The sequence below is a fragment of the Lupinus angustifolius genome, chromosome LG13, assembly GCF_001865875.1.
Source record: "Lupinus angustifolius cultivar Tanjil chromosome LG13, LupAngTanjil_v1.0, whole genome shotgun sequence".
NCBI lineage: Eukaryota > Viridiplantae > Streptophyta > Magnoliopsida > Fabales > Fabaceae > Lupinus > Lupinus angustifolius.
This window is the reverse complement of record NC_032021.1, coordinates 174,321-189,488: the sequence shown is the minus strand read 5'-3', so window position 1 is coordinate 189,488 and position 15,168 is coordinate 174,321. Positions and strand designations below refer to the sequence as shown.

At 33.0% G+C, this 15,168-nt stretch overlaps 3 protein-coding genes across 9 annotated transcripts; 1 reads left to right on the top strand and 2 right to left on the bottom strand.

The window, feature by feature from the left end:
• LOC109325146 (photosystem II 5 kDa protein, chloroplastic) lies at positions 117–603 on the top strand. The gene has a single exon (XM_019557313.1). The coding sequence runs from the start codon at positions 157–159 to the stop codon at positions 487–489; it is 333 nt and encodes a 110-aa protein (XP_019412858.1). The 5' UTR covers positions 117–156; the 3' UTR covers positions 490–603.
• LOC109325143 lies at positions 2,101–8,877 on the bottom strand. Of its 6 annotated transcripts, none has more exons than XM_019557301.1 (16): positions 8,670–8,877; positions 8,503–8,586; positions 8,353–8,426; positions 8,230–8,263; positions 7,998–8,056; positions 7,424–7,538; positions 7,132–7,169; positions 6,706–6,803; positions 6,529–6,584; positions 5,698–5,977; positions 5,484–5,593; positions 5,029–5,085; positions 4,398–4,463; positions 4,014–4,088; positions 3,427–3,518; positions 2,101–2,457 (listed from the first exon to the last, which is right to left on the bottom strand). In XM_019557301.1, exons 1-15 carry the CDS (start codon positions 8,814–8,816, stop codon positions 3,456–3,458), a joined length of 1,356 nt encoding a protein of 451 aa, XP_019412846.1. In that variant the 5' UTR covers positions 8,817–8,877; the 3' UTR covers positions 2,101–2,457; positions 3,427–3,455. The 6 variants fall into 6 exon arrangements, with proteins under 6 accessions (XP_019412846.1, XP_019412847.1, XP_019412848.1 ...); XM_019557302.1 differs by having other exon boundaries at positions 2,101–2,452; XM_019557303.1 differs by having other exon boundaries at positions 2,101–2,449.
• Positions 9,758–12,516, bottom strand: LOC109325141 (F-box protein At5g07670-like). 2 transcript variants are annotated; one of them, XM_019557300.1, is made up of 3 exons: positions 12,196–12,516; positions 11,125–12,162; positions 9,758–10,332 (listed from the first exon to the last, which is right to left on the bottom strand). In XM_019557300.1, exons 1-3 carry the CDS (start codon positions 12,276–12,278, stop codon positions 10,065–10,067), a joined length of 1,389 nt encoding a protein of 462 aa, XP_019412845.1. In that variant the 5' UTR covers positions 12,279–12,516; the 3' UTR covers positions 9,758–10,064. The 2 variants fall into 2 exon arrangements, with proteins under 2 accessions (XP_019412845.1, XP_019412844.1); XM_019557299.1 differs by having other exon boundaries at positions 11,125–12,516.

The window sequence follows — 15,168 nt, the reverse complement described above, 5'->3', positions numbered from 1 at the left end:
AGAGCCTCTAGTTTCCAAAGGATGAAGTATCCTAGGTGGCAATACCTTATTGGTGACTCCATGTAGAAGATAAGATAGTGGATACCTAAATAGACTCCATATATTATTTCCTAACTAGTTGTTAGTTTTTAGAACATAGAACTAGTTTGGAGAAAGATGGCTTCAATGACCATGACAGCATCATTCCTTGGCAACTCAAGCTCAGCCCTAGCCAACAACCGGTCTCCGGCGACAATCAAGAGGAGACTAGTGGTTGTAGCCAATGCAGGCAGAACAGAGAAGCAGAATGACAACAACAACAACAACAATAATGGAAGAAGGAACATAATGTTTACAGCAGCAGCAGCAGCTATTTGCTCAGTTGCTGGAATAGCTGTGGCTGATGAACCCAAAGCTGGTTCAGCTGAAGCTAAGAAAGTGTATGCACCTATTTGTGTCACCATGCCAACAGCTAGGGTCTGTCGCAAGGCTGCTCCTAATCGTGAATAGCCTTTTTCTTTGCTTTGAAAAAGGAAATGTAATGTTTTTATTTCATCTATGATCATCATCATCTTTGTACTACTACTACTACTACTTGTTAATCAAACCATCAACTTTCTCTTATCTCCTTCTTTACTTTAATTCTCAACCAAGGAACTTAGTTTGTTAAATTTCTTGCATGTATCTTTTTCAATTACTAATGTTTATGTATATATATTAGAGTTGCTGTCTAAAAAAATGAAAGGAAATAACTTTAGTCTATAGATTGTACTAAATGCCATTTTTGAACCAGTTTAATTATTTTGTTGCATTCAAGAAATCAACTTTTTTCATTTTCCAAAAAAGGGAAACTTTCATCAATAATGATGAGAGGACGCAAATTTTTGAACCAAACTTCAATACCACCAATTAACAAGTTGAATCAACAAGCTAAATTGCTCGCAACCAATCAAGGAGAAAGTCATGTTTTGTCATAAAATTAGGGTTCGTGTGTTTTCTGATTGTATTTTCTCTCCTAATAGCAATAAGAGCATTTACACATGTTAATTCTAAATTAAGAATCCTAAATATATACATATAATGATTACTCCTAATCAATGGAGCTCAACAAGCTCGTTTATAAAATCTTGGACAACATGCATGTGACTTTATTAAAGTGAAAACACCAATGTAAATATCATAAATGATTAGCATCATTATACCTCAATTAATAAATTTATATTGAATTTTGTTCCAGAGTCCTATTCCTTAGACTTTAATATAAATTTATTAATTTACTCATTTCGAGGCGAGTGAGAGTTTTAAGTTTTTTATTTTTAAACGAAAATATGCCAAACCAAAAAAGGTTTGAACTAAGTTTCAGGTCCCATGTAAACAAATGTATAAAACCCAAAACAAATCTATGGTGGAACTTTGATCTGGGTGGCTAACGAGTGGTTCGAGCATGGAAATGAATGACGAAGGTGCTATACAAACATAGTAGTTGCAATTAATTCACTATGATGACAACTCCAATTTTTTAAAATTAAAATCACAAAATCACCAAACTGAAATAAAAATTGAAAACTACTATTAAAATGTAAATAATGGATTTTTACTGATAACACGAAGGTTTAATTGAGGTGAATGGTTTGGATTTGCAGCTATGCTGATACTACAATAAGTGAATCTCTTTTGGTATTGACTTCTATATCTAAACTATTTCACCATCCTTCAAGAAATTGTTTGAAAAACAACTCTTATATTCTTACAATTTTTTCTCTTATACCTCAATCACATTTTATCTCTCTCTTCCTTTCATATCACACCATTAATCACTTTCTCTCTCTCTCTCTCTCTCTCTCTCTCTCCTCTTTCTATCTCTTTTGTTCAATTCATACATAAAAAAGGGTGTGGGCGTAACATTTTCCTTCTAAAGTGCTCTTAAAATAGCTTGGGGAGACATGTTTTTAAAAAGGGGTGGTGTTAAAAAGAATTCAGTACACTCTAATACAGATATGTGCACATAAAACAACTACTTTATGTTTTTATGGGACACCTGTGATTTTTCTCCTACCATATTCTTTGAGTCTTGCAAGGGAAATTCAAGAGAGAGAAATGATGAATGAGCCTTGCACATAAAGAATGATTATGAAATACAGTACTTTAACATGTTTAAACATAATTTCAGATATTAAGTTAATATGACATGCCTTGTTTATCCATGTCTAACATTGCTAAATGCAATATAATCACAACTTTGATAGGGGCCTGCTACTTTCTTGATCCAAGCAATGATCTTTTCCTTACATAATAAGACAGCATTTGGTCATTCATACAATCTGGCAGAGTCAAGTTGAATCCAGAAATCAGCATCTTAAATGAGCATCCTACTTGTCCTTTTCATTTCTGATGATTTATTCTCCAACATCAGCCACTGAGTCAAGTTGAATCCAGAAATCATTGCTGAATTATTGGGAAGGAAAGGATGCTACTGAATAATGGGTGAAATAATTGTCCAACACAGTTTAGTAAAAAGGAAAAGGAGTATATAGTAACTTCGGTCCTCCTCGATCGTCTAATCACTATCACTTCAGTTTGTGAGAAATAGGAATTACATGCCGTTTTTGAAAAGTATACATGTTAATCAGTTTAGTCCCGAAAAGTGAATCTCATCAATCAATTTAGTCCCTGGCGGAGGACTAAATTGCTGGACTAGATACACTTTCATACTCCAGGGACTAAATTTGTAATTTCTATATCTCAGGGACTAAAGAGATGAGTGACTATACCGTTAAGGACTAAAATGATTATGTGCTCAAAGGAAAAATCATAAATGGTCAATTTATCACATATGCAGCATTTAAACGTTTAGCTTGGAACTAGAAAGAAATTTGACAAGATATAACCAAAAATTACAAGGAATTTGGGTCTTAAACACCCCTCCCATGCACACCAGTACAGAGCAAAAATAATCTGTCGAATCACGTCCCATGCATTTTCAAGTAAGTATTCATTTGACAAAAAAAATCAACAGCTTCTATGATTGAAATGATAATACATGCAAAAACCAATAGCAACCAAGATCTATTTCTACTGGGTGAGATCGATACATGGGTTAACCAACGCTGCAGGAATTTTCATTCTGTTTTTAATGGGAGGGGATCCACTTACTCGAAGAATAAGTTTCTTAAACTTACTCCACATCTTAGTCATCAATTCTAGGAAAATCCAGTGGTTTAGATTTACTCACTAATTCAAACTATTGAATTTCCCTAGAATTGATGGCTAAGATGTGGAGTAAGTTTTTAAAACTTAATTTTGGAGTAAGTGGGTCCCCTCACTTTTTTAATTATCAACCAAATATACTTGAATGATTAAACGTTTTCTCCTTTTACTTCCAAGTTAAACATACATTTATAGAAGACTAAAACATGAAGTAAAACTTAATGGTTGTGGATTACATACCTGACATAATTGCAATCATTATAAGAGGACTATGCTGCAGATTCCTGTGTAACATTTTCACATGACCCTGATGAAGTACCTTGCTCGATACACTGAAAGAATTCAATTTGAAAAATCATTATGCAGAATAAGATTACATCTATCTACAATGCCATGGATTTGCCTTTGGAAGCATATCAATAATATCAGCCTGTAAATGGTACAACATCCTGTTTGAGGGAGAGAAAGACAAATTTCATTAAGTATAAAGTGGAACAAGAACAGTAAAACTCGGCTAGGTTTCAGTTGTTTCATGTCACGCTACCATAACCAGATAAGAATGCCTAATGATCACATTCTTTTAAAATGTCCTTGAGAATTTGATTCTTTTAATTGAGTCATTATGATATTTCGTTAACATTTTCATTAAGGATGATATCCTATCATCCTCTTCTACTAAATTCCTTCTTTTGCTCTTCTAATAAACTTTAATTTTATCAAGCATAAAGTAGTGTTGACCAGAAGATAAATATACCAAAGATGTTCCAAAATACAAATGTTATATGTAAGCAAAGTTTTACAATCAAATTACATGCACGTATACATACCTGAAGAAGGTGATTATGCAGCCAATCCAGCGTTTGAGGAAATGTTGTTGCTGATACATTGACCACAGTCAACCCCTGTAACGTAAAGTGAAGTATGGATACTAATTGCAGATGATGAAAAATTCAAAATCTTGTTCATAAGGGCTTTAGGTAATACTACAATTAGTGAGTAAGGTTTCCTATCAACTGATTTGTATTAATTAATAAATATATAAGCAATTCACCATGGAAGCATCATAAAAACTACCGGACATGTAATAAATTGAAAAAATACATTCAGCATGTGTCTTGGTCATCCTCAAAACAAATAAACAAAAAATGGATTGCCCACTTAAAACTCTAGTAATCAATAACTCAATATAGAAGAAGATTTATTGGACATACCTGTGATGTGAATGAGCACAGATAATCCTGTATGGTTTTCAAGTTGGCTATAAGCTTATCATTAGCCTGTAAATTGAACAACAAAATTCAGAAAAACAGATTGAATCCCAATCTTATACTAGTGTATGAGGCCTCCTTATGGTTCTTCCTCTTATATTTTTGGGGTGTGTTTAACATGGCTGATCACAAAAGGATTAACAGGCCTAGTTTTCTTAATGTGCTCTCTTTTTGTCTTTCTTCCTTTTGTTAGTTTATTTGTTTCCTTGTTTCTTTTGGAATAAGTTTCCATATCCTTCTAATTGAACTCCTTAGAATCATTTCCCTTGAAGCCTTTTCCGCTATAAGATTATTGAAAACCTAGGCTAAAATACTATTTTCGTCTTTCATCTTGGGTTTAGGTTTTTTTTGGTCATCTAACAAAAATGTATCAATTTAGTCATCTACGTTTAGAACTTTTGTCAATTTGACCTAAAAGGTGACAGGTTCCGATCCTGAAAATAGCATCTATGCTTGCAGGGTAAGTCAAGAAATAAACTCTTTTTCATATCCCTAAACATAATAAAGAAGTTCCCATAGAATCTCTATATGTAGAGACAAAGGTGGGTACTTTAAGTTAGGGATAATAGCATACCTGGTCTAGGCATTTATCCTTAAATGTACGGCTGGAGATCCATTCCTCAAGTAATGCCTGCAGATAAGATAGAAGTAAATGATGGGCTTTTTTTTATGCATCATTCACTTGTGCATTTCGCTTATGTCGTTTCAAGAAATTCAATGTATCCAAGTGACATAAGATAGCAGAAGGCAACAATCACAAGAACACTGTGGACTACAATTATTATGGTCTTTAATATTAAAGTTTCCATTAATATATGCATCAACCATTAAATATTAGTAATACTATTTTCATTGACTGCGTTATATTTCCCGGTTCACTATTGGACCATCCTAAATTATACACACAGGACATGCTGTACCTGGGAGAATCAAGTAAGTTACCAAAAAAATAAGAAATGCTATAAGCGAAAACAAGAACTACTTATGCACATAATTGTTTAATAAAAATAATGTACAATGAAATAAAACCTTATGATCAAATTCAGCCATCTTCAGAACAATAGGCACAACGATTGGTTTGGGACCTGATTTCTTACTAATAGTAGTTTTGTCTGTCTCCAGTTCTACAAGGGAAGCACCTGCATGACAAATTAATTTGCCACAAATTTTAAATTGAAACACGATGGCGCTATTATGGCTAGTCTCTTAGAAAGGGACTGAACAACATCAAACTTTAACAAACCTTTATTACCAGCAGATATGCTTTCAGTTAGGCCCATTGATGCCATGGAACTCGATACTGCATCAACGTGGTGAGCAGATTTTCCCTCGTTGGAGCTCAGAGTACTGGAACCTCCATTACTCTCATCACCATTACCCGCGTTAATATTTTTCATTTCAACTGTAGCATTATTATCCAATGCCACCAATGCTGGATTTATCTCTTTATTTTCTGAATGTACACCAGAAGGTGATTTATGCTCATCATCCACTAAATAAATGCTTGGATCCAAATGTATTCCCTGTCATTATGAAAATAAAAACAAAGAACATGATCCCTGAATAACAGAAAAACTTCGACTTCATAGTAAACATGAAAAGGAATATCAATTTATTAAAACAATATTTAATTGGAAATTTGTTTAGACCAAAAACAAGGAAATTTAAATTTGTGCATTTTGTTTCTATTGATAGAAGAAGAAATATTATTAGAGATGAAAGGTGTACAAGGACAGGAAAATAATATATTTCTCTACAAGCAGGGAAACAAGGAAAGAAATAGGAAAACAAACACAACAATAATGCTCATTGATCCCTCTGCAATATCAACTATCTTGACTTTGATACATAAGATGAGTGATATAATACTGCACATTACTAACTAATAAGATAAAGAATGTATTAAATTCTACAGATTTTGAAAGAAGCAGGTTATAGACTAGGCACCAAACCTTACATCTGGATATAGAAAGAAGAAACATTAAAGTGAAGAAGCAAAAGAGGGAGATATAATGCTTTAGATAACCAACTAGTAGCATTCAGAAACCAATTGCATGTTCATGTTCATACATACCTCAATTATAATTGGCTTTCCATCCTTCATTGCCTTTTTCAAATCACCAGCCAAACCTAGAAACCAAATGTCAATTTAACAGATGAAAATAATCAAATATAAATGGAAAGAATATCCATGGCATTCTGTCAACTTTTAAAACGATAATGATCTCATTCTACAAAGGTCTGGGCAAACCTTTACGAACAACCCTGCATTCTCTGCAAAATTCAGTTATTAACTCCTCTGATGAACTGAAGTCTCGAGCCCATATAGGAGTTGACACCAATGGTGCACTACATCAGACACATGAAAATAATCATTCAAAATTGATATATAAATATATGTAAGTAATAGAATTTATATCTAGAGAACTAAAGAGAGAATTTATATCAATGCATAAGTGAAAATGTATATCTAGAGAACTACAGAGAAAAACTTTAGAACTAAAACTCTAAAAGCAGCACCCAATAACACTTAGTGAAACAACACTTGTTTTGAGTAATAGAATTTATAATTAAAAAATAAAAATACTAGTCAACTTACAGAGAAATTGAAATTGTGTGGCAGAGGGCTTATTTCTGTCTACCAAAACAAAAAGAAAAATAATAGTTCAGGACTTACTCTGTTGATGTGCGCAGCAATTCATAAACCATATCTGTCTATCAGAATCAACAAGAAAAATGTCAATGAATTGAAAATATTTTTGAACAATTTAAATTAAAATATAATGGCAGCTCCAATTAGATGCTACTTAACCAGGAATAAAAAAATCCAGTTTGTTAGATACACTAAAATGGAAATACTTCTGTTAAGTTGCACCTAATTGAAACTGTCCATAGTCATTATGATAGAAAGACGCAATTTTATTAGAGACATTGTTAGAACTGGTAATTCAGACATATCCAATGCTTACCTGCAAGACGTTTGGCAAATTTAGCCTCTGTGCAAGCTGAGTGGCAATAGTAGACTTCCCAACACACGCAGTTCCACATACAAGGATTACTAATGGAACTCTTTGATGGTGAAATCTGGATAAATGGTGAAAACAGAAAATCGGAAAAAGAAACCCCATTATTACTATGAAAGGTATCATCACAATCACAGTGGGTATCAATCCCCATGAACATCAAGTAATTCCTTTTTCTCTTCCACATTTTCTTTTTTCCCCATAAACTTCATCATGGAATATTTTCTTCAACACTTTATTACAACAGCTAGAAAGACATGATAACATACACTTCAGTATCACTCAATTTGGCCCTGGCATGCATACTAACCTCGTCATACATATTGCTCACTTAAAGACAAAATATCAATACATATGTATGAAAGTACATACATACATATGTATATACATGAAATTAAAGTTGTCATCATCTTGTAACGAAAGAGGGAAACAAGGATGAAATTCTTGCTTCATAGAAAATGAGGATAATAAACCTTTGGAGAAACAAAAATTGCCTCGAACAGAAAGATTGCATACAAACCTTGTCATCATCTTATAACGGTTTATGTATTCTTCTCCATATCCCCGTCGCTCCATAAGCTGCACACATACAGCCCTATCAGATTGTTTCTATCGATTAAATCTCTATCAGCATTTTTTTACAAAAGTGAGGGATTGCAGCCATGGTTATTTCATCAGAACAATATAAAGAGAAAGCATGAGCATGAAAAGTGAGTGAGTAGTGGAGAAATGAAAGTGAAAATTGGGCAAACCTTAAATAGATTGGCTTCCAAATCGGACTGAGAGCTGCAACATAGAATCATAAATAGATGAAAAATGATAATTAAATTGCATGAGAAAATAAGAGGAAAAGAATAAAGGAAGGAATAGCATACACATCAAGAAGGCTGTTATCAATGAGAAGCTTCTTGAGTTCAAGGGCAATCTTAATAGCAACATGGTTTGGAATCTGAAGAGAATAATAATTATAACAACAATAATGATGATGATGAAATGTAACATAGTTAATTATGTTATAATAGTACCTTGGTTACTGTGAGCATTCGACTGAGGAGAAATCTGGAAAGAACGTAGTAGTGATCAGCATTATCACCCAACCAGACCTTAACCTGAAATTGAAATTGTTAGAAATTGATTGATATGAATGTGGAAGATAGAAAATGAAATTGAAAGAGAAAGAGAAAGTAAGTACCTTCACGAAATCGTATTTGGAGGAAGCGTTACGAGAAGGGAATCTAATTAGCTGTTGTTGTTGTTGTTGATGTTTTTGTTGTTTATCATCGGTTTCTTCTTCGCCATTCACGGAGCTTGAGATCATTACTCCCTTCTCCTTCTTCATCGATTCGATTCGATTCAATTATATGTAAATGCTGCAACCATTAATTTTATGATTCATGTCCCAAATTATAAACTTTTAATTATCTTCCACGTATATTGAGGAATTCATATTTTTCAATATTTTTAAAGAAATGAGGTACAAGTGTATAGTAATATCTTTTTCAAATTGATAAACAAATATATAAATGACCAATGTTGTTGCTAAATATGACTCTTTCTATATTAGATGTTATGGTTGTGAGAAAAAAGAAGGTAAAAACACCCAATTTTCTAGTAAAATGACATGGTTTTTAATTAAATATTGTTATTTTATTAATATGTTTATCTTTATAAATCATATAATAATCTTTAGTACATTTTATAATTATACTTTAAGTTCATTGGGTAAACATGATAATAGACACAAGATTATTAAAACTTTAAGATTTATCAAAATTTGAAATTTATAAATGAATATTTTGCCCAACCTTTAGTGTTAAGTTTTAGTTAGCCTCCAAAAAATCAATTTGTTGATAAAAATGTAATACATAAATGGTAAGAACTTTTAGTTACAATTTCCCTAATCCTCACGAAAATTTGTCTATAAAACTTATTATAACAAATTTAGGGCCCATATTTGTTGTTATCTGCATAGGGACTCAAACATGTGAAGACCAACCTTGAATACTTCATATCCTTAAATAAAAGTGTTCTTGATTGATAATTAGGATGTCAATCTCTATGAAATGAAGCACCTAGGAAGGTAGTGATACATATCTTTAAGGTACCCTGTGCAAACCTTAAATTCAATTATGTAAGGACAATAACAAAAGTAAGCATTCGGCAATGCCTTGGTTTAAGATGATTTAGTCATTCATAAACATATGTAGGGACTTCTAAACTAATAATACAATTGAAAGTGCTGCATGACAATGATGTTTGAACAATCACAACATGCAAAGCTTATTCAAGTCTGAAAGGCCCACATATAACGGTAGCCTGCTTATTATTTTAACTATACTTTCACATTGTCAAACATAAAAATGCAGGGAAATAAAGTACCCAACTAGAAAACTGGATTAAGACTTATAGTACACAATTACATTAGGGAAGATAAAGAACAATCTTCCACCATCAACATCTAAGTTAACCATTAAAAAAAGATTACATATTGGTACAATTTTCACTAATGTGTCAGTGAAAATAAGCTGTTTCTAAGACAATAACCTAGATTCAGATAACATGATAACTATAATGCATATTCATGGTATCATGTCCTTTTGAAAAATTTACCACCTTTCTTTCCAATGCCAATCTCCACAAGACTTGATGGAAGAAGTGATTTTGTATCTGGCCTCCATGTTAAATCTTGGAGAGTGGTAAATAAGGTCCCGAGTTCAGGAGAGATTTCACTATCCTTTATGTTCTTACATGAGACTACTCTAAGGCTCTGAAGCTCCTTCCATGAGTGAATTACTAACTCTAAACCTTCAGTTGTTAGCAATGAGCATCCTTCTAAGTATAACCTCTTTACCCGCCTGGAAATACACCAACAGTTAAGCATAACTCAGATGATTCCAACTAGTTGAGAATACACTTCCATAAAGCATAGCTTCTTAACTCAACTAAGAATAGCAAAACCGCCTTCAAACAAGATGAAAAAAGATAGCAAAACTGTAATTTTAAATGCTCCAAGTAAATTCAGTTGAGTTCACTGTCACTCAGTTGCAGCAGTATGTTTTGAATAGAGTAAACCCTCAACTTAGTCCTCGAAAAAATTAACGTGTCATCGGGTAGGTCGTTGCAAGTTCTTTTGTCACTAATTAAAGCCATAAAAGATCCAAAACACCCTTTAATTGAAAGTTTTATTCCCAATATAATCCTTAGAAGGACCAATATGGTGACATTTTAAATCATTTTTAGGACTTCTGGTGATAAAAAATTTCCAAAGACCTACTACTGTCACCATAATATAGGATTGAACCGATGGTTTACTCTTTAAACTTATTAGTTAATCCAGATTGAAAGTGTAAAAGTAACACTTTACATTTTAAAATAATCTCACACAACAGAACCACTCCAACAGGCAGAACCACATTGAATTCAGAAGTTACCTGTACTTTTTAAAAAAAATAAGATTTCTCTATAGAGCTACATACAAGATTGCCAATACATTCCATGCTAGAACACTAATACTATAGAGATTTCAACATTGGTTAATTAAAAATATAAATCAGAATCTAAATTTCATGGGTCGTAAAATAGGACAATCGGGACAAAAGTAACTACGCAACCACTATATGCATATCGTAAAAAAAAAAGGGCATTACCTGCAAATAATTGCAAAGCTGAAAATGCTATTATCCAATCCCCAACAGTCATGAATAATAATCTCCCGGGCAGCCCTGCAGACAGAAAACATAGCTGCGGTGCTCTTCTTATCCCGCAACTGGCACTTCTGCAAATGCAGCCGTTCAAGCGCGGGACAAGAACCCAAATACTCATCCAATCCAGGGTTTGAGTCGATTGTTTTACAGGACTGGAACCTCAAGGTCTTCAAATTCTCGCAATAAGAAAGTGCGGCCATCCAACCATCATCCATCCTATGATCACAAAAAGTCAACTCTTCCAACATTTGACAACACTTCCCAATGGCTTTAATCCCATCAAAGCTCCCTTCACAACCACATAGCTCAAGCTTCACCAACCTCTTACAACCCTGAGCCAAAATCGTCAAACCGATATCAGACACAACCGAATTATAAAACCCTTGGACATTCCCAACCAACTTCAAGATCTGAAGATTGGTACACGCGGCAATCCCAGAAAGCACCTTGTCACTACACTTTTGCAATTCCAGTTCCTGCAGAGTAGAACACTCCTCAGCCACACTCAACAGGCCCATCTCACTAGCGCCGATCACGTGAAGCCGGCGCAAATTGGGGCACCCACTAGCAAGCACATTGAGGCCATTATCAATGACCTCAACAGGCAACATGTTATCCTCACAAAAACACCAATTTGATAAACACGCAGAATCAAGATGCATCGAAATTACACGGTGAGTCAAGAAAATAGGCGAACTTGGCGGGGAAATGAAAGACCCAGAGATCAAATCAACGTGATTGAGATTGGGGAAGCGATGAATGAACCTGCCTGATAAGAGAAAGTTCCAATCCAAAATCCTAATTGAACGAATGAGTCGACCCTGGAGATTGAGCCAGCGCTTGCAAACGAGGGAATTGGAGTTGGTCTGAGAATCGGGAAGCTTGGAGAGGATTCTGAGAAGAAGCTCATCGGATAGCAGAAGCGTGGGGTCGATGATTGAGAAAAAGGGGATTAGGGTTTTTCCTGATTTGGGGGAAGAGGAGAGAGAATCGAGGTTCATTGAGACAAACATTTGATTCAGTGGTTTGGTGTGGTTCAGCCATATATCTGACCACCTTGCCGCTCTCTTCTTCCGATTCTCACAAGGAAACGACATCGTTCTATTCAATTGTTGTTCTTGTTATTCTTCTTGTTGTTCTGCATCTACAACAATGTCTTTAGTTTTGAGTTTTCAGTTTTGAGTTTTGAGTTTTGAGTTTTGAGTTTTGAGTTTTGAGGGGTCCAACAACTCTAACGGATTTATTGGTTGAGTTTAGAGTTGTCACTTCTCTCTCTCTCTCTCTCTCCTTAGACTTAACTCTTCAATATTGAGCAATCATTTGTTGTTACTTTATGGATCATTATCTTCTTATGTGGTTGCTACTAATGCCATATCTTTATTCACTACAGACAAATTATTTCCATCTTTTTTTTTACATATCCTTTTCATCAATATTATTATTCATGCAACAATTTATTACAAAATTAACACTATTAAGGAAAGTTTCTGTAAGTCTACCAATCATCCTATCGATGGATTAGAAAGTTTTTTATTTGTTAATGTATAGAATTTTTATATTGTAGTTTATAAATATAATTTCAATTCTCAACTGGGATTACTTTAGAATCATAAATTTTATTTTAGATAGTGCAGAAATGTAAGCTATAAAATTATACAAAATTCAAGTTTCTGAAAAAGAATTTATTGTAATAAGGTTGTAGTGATAAGAATAGAGAGGGTGGTAGTTGGTTTCCTAATGGTTATAGTGTGATACTGACATTGATAAGTATATGTTTTTCAATCTCGTTTTACAGTGTTGATTTAAGAGTTTAATATTTATACATTATCAGTGTAAAAAAAACTTACATCGTAAGTAATGATTTTTTGAAAGATAACAATCAACTTCAAACCATGTACTTATGTGAATGTGCATATAAGCATATGTACTAACAATGAAATCACAACACAATAAAACTTGTGATTGAACAGTAATGGATTCCAAACAAAGTCAAAACCCTTTTTGCATCACATCACCATCCTCCATTTAAACAAGGTTAACTCTGAGAAGAAGAAACTGAATTGATAAGTATTTAATTAAGCATAATTCTGAATTCCTAGTTATCTGTGTTTGTATGGACAAAAGCAAACATCTGCTACAAATAAATAATGAAAGAAGAATTACATGTTTCATCATCAAAATTAACAATCTACTAAAGGCACTAGAATCATTCCGTTAAAATAAATCATACACTTTGTTGTTATACTTATGAACATTATTTTGTTGAAGAGAACCATAAAGATGGGTTGTGAAGTTGTTTATATGTGGTCTCTGTCACATGATTACGGCCCAAGGTAGAGGTAACCCATTTCAATCCTTAAAAATGTTGTTTCTAAATTCAACACTTTCTCGGCTAAGCCTTGCCCTACAGTAATGGGTTGGTAGTAATTAATTTTGAAGAGTATAAGAACTGGGCCTGCTACATCAACATTCAACAACAATAGAGTGAGATGGACATTTGCAGTATCATCGGGTGATTGGGAACGACACTTGTTCGCAGAGACAACCATAAACTTCGAAAGAGATTAATTTCTTATCAAAAAATACAAGAGATATCATTGGTAGTATAAAAAAACCAAGTGAGTGTGTGTCAGAAATAGATTATCTTAAATTAAAATTTACCCATTTCATTGATTTGGTTGTGCTAGTGAAAAAAACAAAGTAAGTTCTCTTTATTCTATGAAACACTCATTTTCATTCACTTTTAGTAATTATATAGGGTTAGCACTTCTACTATTTTTCATCACTCATTTTATTACGAAAGCATGATATAATGGAGAGCTCATATTTGGGGGAAAAACTAATAGTGGGTACGTAATTAAGTATCCTATGAAGCAGTTTTAATTTTTTTTATACAAAGTTGGTGAATATGATTCCAAACGATGCCTCTCCTTCTATTTTTTCCATATCTTATTATCATTATTATGGTTATAATGGGTATTATCATCTATTAAAGTGACATGAACAAACATGTAATCATGTATATATTCTCCTGTTTTGTTATCATCTAACTTTAGGTAAGAATCATCATTTTGTGAAAACAAGGAGATGATACAAAATAACACGATTTTTAAAAGGGTATCTAAGAATGTTATTTGAGAAATACTCCTACTAATTAATGAAGGAAATTAATATTGAAAAATTAAGTTGAAAACTTCTCAATATATTAAAACATCAATTTTTAAGATAAAATTTAAACCTTGTAATATTTATAAAATGACATAAGGATATTTGCTAACATTCACTTTACTTCCACGATCTTTTGTTTCATTGATGGAAATATGTGACAAATGTTGGATATATAAATGATGTCTCATGATTTCTTTTAATAAGAATTATAAATATCATATAGTCGACATAGTTTAATAGACAAGACACGACCTTGCGGTGCTTTTGTTTTCTCATCCTCATACATCAATGATTCATTAAAGAAACTAATAACCGCCAACTTTTCTACATTGAAAAAACTAAGCTATTAGATAATTTTAAGTTTTTAACAACTCTTATTATATTCTTACCACGTTTTCTTATATTAAATCGTTTACATATTATATTTTTTCTATCTATTTTTCTCTTTCACATCATTAATTACTCCACTTTCTTATTTTGTTATTTCTCTTTTCTGGTTATACACCTAGTAGAAAACGAAAGTATATATGCAAATGGAGCCACGTAAAGAAATAGAGAGGTTCTGAATATGAGAATTCGAAGTTCCATGATGATGGGAATGAGAATATGAGATAATGTGATATCAGAAAGTGGGTCCAAATATGTATTAGAGAAGCATCATCAATGGGGTCTCCAAGATTCAATCACACCCCAACATTGTAAGTCAACTCACCCTTATGTTTTTTGGATTTATTTAGTTTCAAAATCTGTTATTCATACCAAATTTTAAAGTAATTAATTAGAGTGAAGTAGATTGTGATCCAAAATTTAAATATTTTA